An 11,924-nucleotide genomic window follows, 5' to 3' on the forward strand; every position below is an offset into this window, starting at 1 on the left:
GACTTTAGTCTTTGCAACTTTACAGATCTTCTTTATGCACCAAGAGCTTGTAACACTCCAAAGAGAAAGGAAAAATTTAATATAATACAACCCCAATTAATAGCATGATTAATAACCAGTCTTTAGAAGGCACCCTAAAACAACAACAAAGCCAAATTCAGTAAGTTTTAAACTTATTTAACCCCCCATGGAACACCTTGTGGCCCCCTGGGGGTCCCAAACCTTATTTTGTAAAAAAAACAAACATAAAATGCACTATCCACAATGTACAACGTTAAATCACTTACAAATACTCATGCATAACAAACACTGAATTACGCTCATTACGCTGAACTGATTCTAGTTTGTAGTGTCTTTTTCTATGTTTTTGATTGCACAAAACATTCTGCTCATGCATATCCAGGGAGCCTGTTGCAGGTGCACTTGTGCAATTTCCCATGATATTTCAACAAGCTGCGACACGCTTGTCTGCCTTGTGTATGTATCTCTGCTTAACGGGGTGCGTGCTCTATTCAGCAGTGTGGGAATGCCCTGTCCCTCCGATGAGTTACTGCACTTTGACTTAGCAACAAGCCAGCCAATCCCTTCGTACAACCTGCACCAAGCTCAGATTTCGATTGGCCTAAATGTCTGAAGTGATAGATTTGTTGGGGAGCTAAGCATTATTACAGAGAATTTGCCCAAACAGGACAGCCCTGTTGCATCTTAGCCTGATTCAAAGCCAGGTATGTAAGAAAAACAAGGCTTTTGTTGGCAAAGAAAGCTTTCCCTCATGAGATAGCATTCTGAATGCGCTAACATAACATGTCTTTTTCATGAGAACTGTAGTCATTTATCTCATGTCGTTCACATGAAAAGGCGATAAACGACTTGCCTTTGAAATAAAGGAGTCATTTTCTGCTTCTGATCTGGGATGACGTACATTACGCGGTGCTTTGAGAATCCACAGAATTATCACAATCCACAGGGGAAGAAAGCAACAAAGATACAAATGAACAGTCATTAAAGGTCATGCATTTTTAAAATGTGTCCTATATTGAGCATCCCAGCTATTCTTTATTGCCATGCAGAAGAGAAGAGTTTTGTGTGTAGATGGAGTGTTATGCAGGATGGATGGGCTGCAGGGGAAGAGCAGAGAGCTTTCTGCCAGTTAGAGATGCTGCTCTCATGTTACACCAGACCTCAGTCAAACGACCTTGAATGTGTAACAACTGGATCAGCTGTGGAGGCAGGCCAAAACCAATGCCTGATGGTTCACACTCCGTACTCTTCCACATGTATTTGTACTATAAATTCCAGAATTAAATAAATATATAATTTTGAAAAAAGTATATAAATAATTACATAAATCTAATTATCAACATCAATCTACATGTTACAAATGACAGACAGAGAGACAGATAGACAGACAGAGATATAGATAGATAGACAGATAGACAGACAGACAGACAGAGATAGACAGACAGACAGACAGACAGACAGATAGATAGATAGTCTTAATAGCCCGGTTTCCATCAAAGGTGCGAATTTAACTTATGCGCAAAATTTAAATATCACATAAAACCAGTGTTGGGGAAAGTTACTTTTAAAAGTAATGCATTACAATATTGCGTTACTCCATAAAAAAGTAACTAATCAAATGTTTGTCTAGTCATTTTTGCTTATTAGTATGGTTGAACTGGATCATCGGAGGTCAAAAGCAAAAACATTGGTTAATAGAATGGGATTAAATACATAAAGGATATTTGTTTTTTAATCTTGTAAATTAAGAAGTAATGCGTTACTTTACTAGTTTACTTGAAAAACAGTAATCTGATTACGTAAACTCACGTTACTTGTAATGCGTTACCCCCAACACTGCATAAGATATTTGCGAATAAGCACCGTTTCCACCCAACAAGTCAAAGAGAACAAAATCGTCACTTCCTGGTAGAACTGGCTCTAGGCTATATATCACTATGAAAAGTAGGAGAAACCCTTGAATATAATAATTTTCATAGGCCTATATAATAAATTGCTTGCGCCTCAGAGCGAGCAGATGAAACTAAATAAATGCGGTCATTGCTTTCGGAGGTGGATGCTGCTGTTTGGGAACGCAGTCGTGTAACAGTTCTGGGAGGCAATTATACAGAAATGCGTTGATGACAGACTTTGCTCGGACATTTCAAAATGACCATAACATTTCAGATGCTGAGGAACGAGATTGGTCCACTGGTTAGGTTTTGCCATCCCATAGCGCAGTCACATGACTTTTTTGATGCGCATGGAGGAATTTACTTGGCAAATGCGTTTCCATCTCCTTTTATTCGCATTAACCCTTTTTCATACAAGTCAAAAACCACCTCAAGCGAGCGTAAAAACTTTTTTTTGCGAATTAAGGGATTTTTATTCAAAATTTGCCATTTCCATCACCCGTTTCTGATGCGATACTTCAAAATGCGCATAAAAACGGTGATGAAAACATAGTATGTTAATCTAATTATACTATACATACTGTGCCAAAGTCTTGAGACACTAGTATTTTCACCAAAAAAAAAAGAAAAAAGTTTTAAGTCATTTATTTCGATCTTTTGCTTTCCAAACATTCATTTTGCCATTAACTGTAATAATCCAGTGAGATTTTTGTCTGACAACAGCCAGTGCTGCACACAGAGATCTGATCTGATCATCATCAGTCTGTCTGGAATACATGAAGAAACAGAACAAACTGAGACAGACTCAATCCAGAAGAACTGTGGCAACGTCTCCAAGAAGCTTCAAGAGACCTACCTGCAAACTGAACTCTGCCCAAGTGCACCTACGACAAAAGCTGCTTTAAACGCAAAGGATGCTCACACCAAATGTTGATTTAATTTAGTTAATAGAAGTTAATTGATAAATAATTTTTGAAAGCATCACTTTTTTTTTTTTTACAGCATTTTTACACAAGTAGAACTTTTCACAATACGGTAGCTTTGCAGGAAGGTTTCCTCAAGCATCTTAGAGACATTGTTTTGCCACATTTCTCGGCAGACCTGTCTTATTGACCAAGGGCGAGCAAGAGCATAATGCTTTAGTATAAATAGCATACCCTTTTATTGATAAATAAATAAATAAACAAAAAAAATAATATTCTCTATAAATACTCTGTGTGGTATATATACTGGCTATGCAAAACCATTAAGTAGGACACTTCCCAAAGCATAAAAGTCAGTTGGGTTAGAATCCTGTTTGACAAGATTTTCAAATTAATCTAGAACAGGTTTGTGTGGCGTCTTTGTGAAAATGTAACCGCCTCAGCGCCTTCAGATTTCAGAGCCTCTCACATGGATAACAGTCTTCACATTTAGTGTCCTCAGTCCTTTCACTTTCTTCTCCAATCTTTGCTGCAAAGCAAAAATAATCTTTGAAGAAAATTGTATTTAATGTTTAATCTTTCCCACAAAGTTTCTTAATAATTGCCCTCCTCAGAATGGATGAAAGTTGTGGCGTTTTTATTTTTTTAGTCTTTTAAATAGACTTTAGTTATGTCACAGTCATAAACATGATTTGCTTAGGGTGGATTAGTGTAATGTAGGACACTTTTTGCAATTTTGAATTGTGTATCATATTTCTACATGAAGCCAAAACAATAAATCAAAATCTTATTTTGAAATCCCCAAAATGTTTCCTAACTAAATCAGAAGAAATTTTTCAGATATTGTACTTAAAGGGGAAAGGGCACAGCTTTTAGTGCTCCTTGTGCCAACTCGTTTAAAGGGTTACACTCTTAAAAATAAAGGTGCTTCAAAAGGTTCTTCAAGCGATGCCATAGGAGAACCATTTTTGGTTCCACAAAGAACCATTCAGTAAAAGGTTCTTTAAAGAACCATCTCTTTCTTACCCTTTTATAATCTGAAGAACCTTTTTTCGCCACAAAGAACCTTTTGTGAAACAGAAAGGTTCTTCAGATGTTAAAGGTTCTTTATGGAACCATTTAGACAAAAAGGTTCTTCTATGGCATCGTGAAGCACCTTTTATTTTTAAGAGTGTACTTCACCCCAAAATGAAAATGTTGTCATTAATCACTTACCCCCATGTCGTGCCAAACCCGTAAAAGCTTCGTTCGTCTTCGGAACACAATTTAAGATATTTTGGATGAAAACCGGGAGGCTTGTGACTGTCACATTGACTGCCAAGTAAATTACTCTGTCAAGGTTCAGAAAAGTATGAAAGACATTGTCAGAATAGTCCATCTGCCATCAGTGCTTCAACCGTAATGTTATGAAGCGACGAGAATACTTTTTGTGCGCGAAGAAAACAAAAACAATGACTTTATTCAACAATTCGTCTCCTCTGTCTCTCCGCATCACTGTAGTGCCATTTTGGAGAATATCTGCTGAACGCAAGCAGCATACGCTCTTCTGTGTCAGCCGCGACACAAGGATACGTTTTCTATGTGTATTTACGCCTCCACCCCAAAATGAAAATTTTGTCATTAATCGCTTACCCCCATGTCGTTCTAGACCCGTAAAAGCTTCGTTCGTTTTCGGAACACAATTTAAGATATTTTGGATGAAAACCGGGAGGCTTGTGACTGTCCCATAGACTGCCAAGTAAATTACACTACGCTCTTCTGTGTCAGCCGCGACACACGGATGCGCTGTTTTCGTTCAAATCAAAGCGTAAATACACATAGAAAACGTATCCTTGTGTCGCGGCTGACACAGAAGAGCGTAGTGTAATTTACTTGGCAGTCTATGGGACAGTCACAAGCCTCCCGGTTTTCATCCAAAATATCTTAAATTGTGTTCCCGAAGACGAACGAAGCTTTTACGGGTTTGGAACGACATGGGGGTAAGTGATTAATGACAAAATTTTCATTTTGGGGTGGAGTATCCCTTTAAGAATTTGTGAATTTTCTAATGTGGGACAGTGCGTGCTCAAATCTAGGACACTATGTTTTGTGTTAGAAATAGTTAAATTTTTACAAAGCAAACTTCACATTTAACACTCCTGGATAAATGTGCATACCCATGTTTGCTGAATTAATTTAGTAGGCCTACGGCGTGTTTGCTGTCTTCGTCAGTTTGTCTAAAAACCTAGTACCCAATATGTTCATATGAGTAATGCTAAATACAACTATATAACACAGAAATCTTATACCATTTAAAGGAATTTATTTAAAAAATGTCAGATTTCTAGCAGCAACAAAAATAATAACTATATAATGAAGTCAAAAATATAAAATTGGACTTAATTAAGATAGCAAAATAATTTCATAAATGATTTAAAAAAGATACAAACTTTGGAACATGGAATGCCTATAAAACTGTTATTAAACTTCTATACTCTGCACATGGTAAGAATATGGAACATGTATTTTCAAAAGCATGTGTTAAGCAAATTGTAATGGTAAAACACTCCATAACAGAAAGTAGAAGTCCTGGCCGGTCATGGCCTTATCATGGTCCAAGATCTTATCGTCTTCTAGTCACAAAATGTTTAATCTGGATCTTAAAACAAATAAAATTGCTGCATTATAAGCCCCAAAATTAACAAAATTACATGTATGGCATTTAACTTTCTTAATGCACATTTTATCAATTGAATAACATAGAATATCAGACTGTCCCACATTAGTCAAAATGTGCTGTCCCACTTTTGAAACATCCTTTTCTAAAGTGGGACAACAAAGTTTGTATCAAATAGAAAATATTATTAACACATTTTAATATTATTGCAAAATTTGTTGTACAAATACATCACAAATATAATTTGATAACAATTTAGAACATTGTTTTATTTATAACAGATTTATATCCTTAACATTAATTTTGTCTAAATCCTATGTCACTGACCTTTGAGTGCACTTTACAAGAGGTACTTCCTGTTTGATGACTTTAATGGCCACATTTCTGACATAATTTCCAGCAAGTCGAGTGATTTCAATAACTTGACACCCCTGCTTGAATTCAACACCAATCATGTTCACTTTAATGTTGTAAAAGAAGAGATAAACGCACTGAAGCTCAGGTGTCCCACATTACACTAATCCACCCTACTAGCCAGTTGCAGTTTTTCACCCAAAATTCTTAATTTTTGAAGTTAATTTAATAGAATTAAAGATAATACAAGTTGATAGCTATATTAGGCTATAATATGAGTGAAAGGAACGCATTTCATGCTCGTTTAAGGGCTACTTGAGCTTTACTAGGGGACTGTGGAGGTACAAAACCGCTCAAGTAAACTGTTTTAAAACACTTTTATGTTATTGTCGTGGACTGCTCAGTACGAAATCTAAGCACTACGACTCCCTAAAGGTTGAGGAGGACACCCAAATCCATGAACACCAGGACAGTAGCTACCAGAAACCGCTGCGGGGCTGTGACGTCACGGGCGCACCGCCGCCCTGCAGTGTGTCAGGGATTTTAGGAACTAAAGCGCTCACACCGGCGCTATCACTATGGGAATCCTCCGGACACCAGAAGAAAACCGGGAACACGCGAAAACGTTTTGGGATTTGTGACGCATCTGTCGCTGGTTCGCGCGCATCTGCTGCTGTAGCGTCGGTCTCGAGCTGGACAGCGGTCGCTGCGGCTGTTGGGTATAAAATAGACAAGCAAGCCGAAGCATCTCGGCTGAGCGCGAATGCATAATATTTAGCGGTCGGAGCGGAGCATCATTGCCTGGGTGGAGTTGCAGTGCATCGCTCAATTATGCATGAAGAAGCGGCATCGGCTAGCGCACTAGCAGCGCAAGCTAACCACTGTCCCGTATTATGACAGTGATCTGCATGCCTACAGCGTCTGATCATCACGCGTCGCGGTCAATCAAGCGCGTTTGACTCTGATGCTGGTGCTAGATACGGTGGTCTCCGGTAGAAATAAACTTTAGCCCGTCATTTCATTGACATGGCAAACGGCTAGCCAGGGCAGGCCTAGCTAGCCACCGTGTTAGCTAGTAAAAAATCACTTCACTGGATTATAGACAGCATGCAAACCCTAACGGTTTGTTTTTAGAGGGTGCATCCAGTGAGCGAATAATACAGTGTGTTATATATGCGCAGCGAGTAGATGGCTGCTAGTTAATAGCCGAGTTACTGCCAACTTGACAGGTTTTAATATCTGAAAAAAAAGTGGCAGGCGTGCGCGTCTCACAATGCACTTTCTCAAGGCAACTTCGGATTGTGTTACTGAAGCAAACGCTTGGATAATAGAGGCACTGCCCTCCGGCTAGCTAGCTAGTTCTCCGTGACTTTGCGAAGTAACAACATGCCAGATCTTGAGTGGATTTTATGCTCTAAATAAGCAGCCAGCGTTTGCACAGCGCTTTAGCAATTGTAGCTAGATTCTCGCCGGCAAGAGAGGGGATGCCCTAAACGCTCCAAACATGTCCAGCAAAGCTTCGGGCAAAGAGAAGAAGCCCGGCTTCAGCAAGAAGCTCTTCCGCCGGGGCTCGGTGCGCTCCGTGGGGAGTTTCATGAGCAGAGTCCTGAAGACTCTCTCCACGCTTTCTCATTTCGGATCGGAGCTGCACGCGCCCGAGGGCGACAAGGACGATGGGGGATTCATAGCCTTCAAGAACGAGGGCAAGGGATCCGTCGCGTCGGATGACAGCGACTGCGGGGAGTTTCTTGCCAGGGACAAAATCCCCGGAGTGGCCGGTTTGAAGAACCACGGCAATACATGCTTCATGAACGCTATTCTGCAGTGCCTGAGCAACACGGAGCTGTTCGCCGAGTATCTGGCGCTGGAGCAGTACCGAGGCGACCAGACGGACGACGAGAAGCCCAAGACCAACGGGGTCGTGCAGAGGAAGGGCGGTCAGGACAGAGGAGAGGTGACCGAGCAGCTGTCGGGGCTGGTCCGAGCCCTGTGGACCTTTGAGTACACGCCGCAGCACAGCCGAGACTTCAAAGTGAGTTCACGCGGAGGAGTGTGGTGACGTCGTGGGGAAATTTTGCCTATCTGCTGTAACCAGGCATGAACGATTATCTACATTAACCGAAACGAGTCCTGAGAAATTGTATGACACCTCTAGGGATGTTTTGATGATTCGTTTGAGATGATTGGGGATGCTTGCATCAACTTTACAGCCAAGCTAGGTACATAATCACATTCCAGAATATAATACATTTTATTCAGCCTTGGTTTAGCATAACCAAAAACAGAACAAAAAAATGAAAGCAAACTAAACTAAACCAGAAATAAAAATTAAATAAATACATGAGATGCTTCAAAAATAAAATACAACAAAAAGGGCTTTTAAATTAAATTAAACAAATCCAAGAGATAAGTCAATTTAAGGGATTTCTTGTTCTTAACAAATTTTAAAGAGTTTCACCTAATTACACCATTGGATAAAGTTGGGTTTAGATTTAAACCATCTGCACTTGTGAATAAAACAACTTACCGAAACATAACAGGAAATTCATAACAAATTTAAAATCTTTGTTTTCAGGAAAACTACCTAACCTGACAACCTTCACATTGAGTGGTGGGAATTCAACATCCCCGCTTCACAAAAGTCGTTCACAAGTTGGAATGAATCGGTTTGAGCAGGTCAATGACTTGCTGATTCATTGAACTGAGAATCGGATATATAACGGGGAATTAGTAGTCTTGAGTTTTGAATAACATATTGGAAAGATACTTTTCAAAAGAAGTGATTATTGGAAATGTTTCAGACTAATCACAAACAGTGATTACTTTTTGCAGTGATGTTTTGTTGGTTGCTAGTCTGCTTTAAGGTTTAAATGCAAATAGTTTCTCCTATTCCACTTTACAACCATAAGCAAGCCATAGGTAGTTTTCATGGAGAAGTGCTTTAAAATAATTTGGGCAACCTGTTTGGTTTCCTTTGGTTAACCCTTTTAATATATTTAAGTGGTCCTCCCTAGGCATTATTTCAGTCCACTGCTGGTGGAGCAGCATATATGAGTTTTATTCAGTGTTATATTAACCCTGTAAAACCTGAAATGTGAAAATAGTCAGTTGTGTGTGTGTGTTTTTTTTTTTAAATAGAATGGTTTATTGAAATTTTACACAACATCTAACAAAAAGTTGATATAGCGTATGATTTTTTAATGTAATAAAACACATAGTATGATATATGTGGCACATATAGTGATAATATGAAGCTCATGCTTAAGGAAAAAAAAACAACAACTACATTTTGCCCAAACTGAGCAAAAATTGTTGCAGATGTTGTGATTTAGCCTTAATGGCCCAAAAGTAAGAAAAAGTTATATCTTGTTTATTAGTGAGATTTTTATAACAGTATACCAGACTACTTACATAAATGCATATAAATATCAGTTATCACTATATTTCTCCCAGTAAGGCTTAGTTTTATGATCAGAGCTCTGTAGCATGATCAAAGTGCAGGGAAAAGTATAATGCAATTATGATTGAGAAATGCACAAATAAACATTACTCAAAAGCCTGATATATCATATTCGATACTCACATTTTAATGATTTTTCTTAAAAATGTCAAGCAAACCTAAGTTTCTTCAGTCCAATAAATGTTAATCTTAAATGTTCATTCTTACATTAGCTTCCTAAAAATCATTAAAGATTTCACAGCAAAAAGACACAACCTGAAGGTGGAAATACTGACAATTATACTAAAAGTATATACTAAATAAAAATTATGAACTATTAATCAGTCATCAAGGTTTGATCATGTTGATAGATTAGAGTCCTTAGTGAGTCATGTATCAAATATGATTCAGTAGGCTTTAAATGGTTAAAAACACATAAAAGTTAATCCCTAAAAAGCACAGCTGTCAACACTGAATAGAAGTTTTCCATATCTGAACTTGCTTCTGTAGATTAGAAACATTCATGTCGAATTGTTCAAAACTTGACTAATACCCTGTCTGTGTTGTGGTAGAATGCTGTGTCCAGGAGTGCCATGCAGTACCGGGGAAATGCCCAACACGATGCCCAGGAGTTCCTTCTCTGGCTACTCGACCGTGTCCATGAAGACCTCAACCATCTTGTACACCCTAACATCAGAGCCTCTATAAAGGTATGGCTGATATCTCGGTGAACGGACACCTTGGGTTTAATGACCGAATGTTTGGCTGTTTGGTCTAAGGATGTTACACAGTACGTTCACCTCTTAAGGTCAGCCGAATTAGGAGACCGTTAACCACTCTAGCTGTTTACAGAGGTTGCACAGAATGGCATTTGTATCAGCAGCTCCATAAAAGCTTAGGATTTCAATAGTTTAAATAGCAAAGCGGGAGAAGAGCCAAACGTGGCTGGATTTATTGAGCCATTCTGCCCTGGAATGTCAGCTAGGAGTTTCACATCAGACATTAGTCTGACAAAGATCAGGACAGAAGAGTTTAGGGCACTTAAATCCTCCCCTGTATCAAACGCATGGGACGTTATTAAGTCACATCCTATGGCCTGTTCGGAAGAGGGCTCGTTCGGTTTCTTTTTACAGCCTGTGGTGTCCTGGTCAGGGTCGGCCACTTGCATGCTTGCATGAGGTCATTCAGCTTGTCCGACTGATTTAGATGTACGTTGTGGTTTCCTGGAGTTTGTGCCGAGAAGCACGAGGCTGACAGTTTCCTGGCTGACTGACTGCGCTGCTCTGAAGAGCCAGATGCTTAGCTGGAATCTTAAACTTATAGAAGAACGCCAGTCTCTCAAATTATTAATCACTTACACTGTCTCGGTAGTATATCAGGGTTTTATTTATTGACTCAAGCTCTACCTTACGGTGCAGCATAATCATATTCACCTTTAATCTGACTTCTGTCTACAGTTATTCTGTACGCTTGGATTGTGTAGATAGTAGTGCTGGGCGGTATACCAGTTCATACCGAATACCGGTGTTTATTTTTGTTATGATATTACTTTTTAAAATACCGCAATACCGGTGTATGTCGCTTAAACAACGTTCGGAACGCCACACTTTTTGAAAGGGGTCCCTTTTCACTGTTGCACTGTGGTGAGGGCACAGCTGTATGGGGTCGTGTTTAGTCACTATTTAGTGTGGTGTTTTTTGACGATATTCACTCATCATGACAGTAAAATAGGGCATTCTAAGTCTGCAGTATTTCCTCTCTCAATCAGTAGAAAATATGGTTAACACCCCGTCATGCATGAAAAAAAAATACCGTCATGTACCGTGAAACCGGTATAATTTTGAAAAATACCGTGATATAAATTTTTGGTCATACCGCCCAGCACTAGTAGATTCTAGATGGTTTAATAGCAGATATACTAGTACTGTTTTGTTTTTTCCTTAACTACGCTGAATTTATTTGATCAGTAAAAACAGAAATATTGTGAAACAGTATTATAATTTAAAATAGCCATTTTCTATTTGAATATATTTTAAAATGTTATTTATTATTAATTTATTAAGCTGAATTTTCAGTATCATTACTCCAGGCTTCAGTGCCACATGATCCTTCAGAAATTATTCTCATACGCTGATATGCTGCTCAAGAAACATTTATTATTATTATTATCAATGTTGAAAACAGTTGTGCTGATTAATGTTTTTTTTTTTTTTGTGGAAACAGTGATACACTTTTTCAGGATTAGTATAAAGTAAAAAAAAAAAGCATTTATTTAAAAATGGAAATCTTTTCATCTTCATTATAAATGTATTTACTGTCAGTTTAGAGCAATTGAATGCATCCTTGCTGAATAATAAAAAAAAAAATTATTTAACAAAAAATCTTACTGACCCCAAACTTTTGAATTGTAGTGTATATGATGCAGTTTGTAGCTCGTAACTGTCCAGTAAAAAAATTTGTTGGGTAATATTTGGAGAATTCACTTTGACACACGCCTTGTGGTGATCATATCATGTTTTCAAAAGTTGTATAAATTATTATATAGTTGTGGCCCTGCTTTATGTACTTGACTTGAAATTCATCTGCCTGTAAATGACACATTTTATATATATATATATATATATTTATTTTTTTTTTTT

The 11,924-nt window shown here is 38.3% G+C and overlaps 1 protein-coding gene across 1 annotated transcript in view; it reads left to right on the forward strand.

The window, feature by feature from the left end:
• The first annotated feature begins 6,110 nt into the window (after nt 1-6,110).
• Nucleotides 6,111-11,924, forward strand: part of LOC107703377 (ubiquitin carboxyl-terminal hydrolase 31-like) — a 32,920-nt gene continuing 27,106 nt past the window's right edge. Inside the window, exons 1-3 of the mRNA XM_016505984.1 lie at nt 6,111-6,187; nt 6,282-7,878; nt 9,858-9,995. Coding sequence (XP_016361470.1) covers nt 7,351-7,878; nt 9,858-9,995 — 666 coding nt within the window. The 5' untranslated portion in view covers nt 6,111-6,187; nt 6,282-7,350. The remainder of the gene's footprint in view (nt 6,188-6,281; nt 7,879-9,857; nt 9,996-11,924) is intronic.

Source organism: Sinocyclocheilus anshuiensis, unplaced genomic scaffold (assembly GCF_001515605.1).
Source record: "Sinocyclocheilus anshuiensis isolate Anshui unplaced genomic scaffold, SAMN03320099.WGS_v1.1 scaffold58, whole genome shotgun sequence".
Classification (NCBI taxonomy): domain Eukaryota; kingdom Metazoa; phylum Chordata; class Actinopteri; order Cypriniformes; family Cyprinidae; genus Sinocyclocheilus; species Sinocyclocheilus anshuiensis.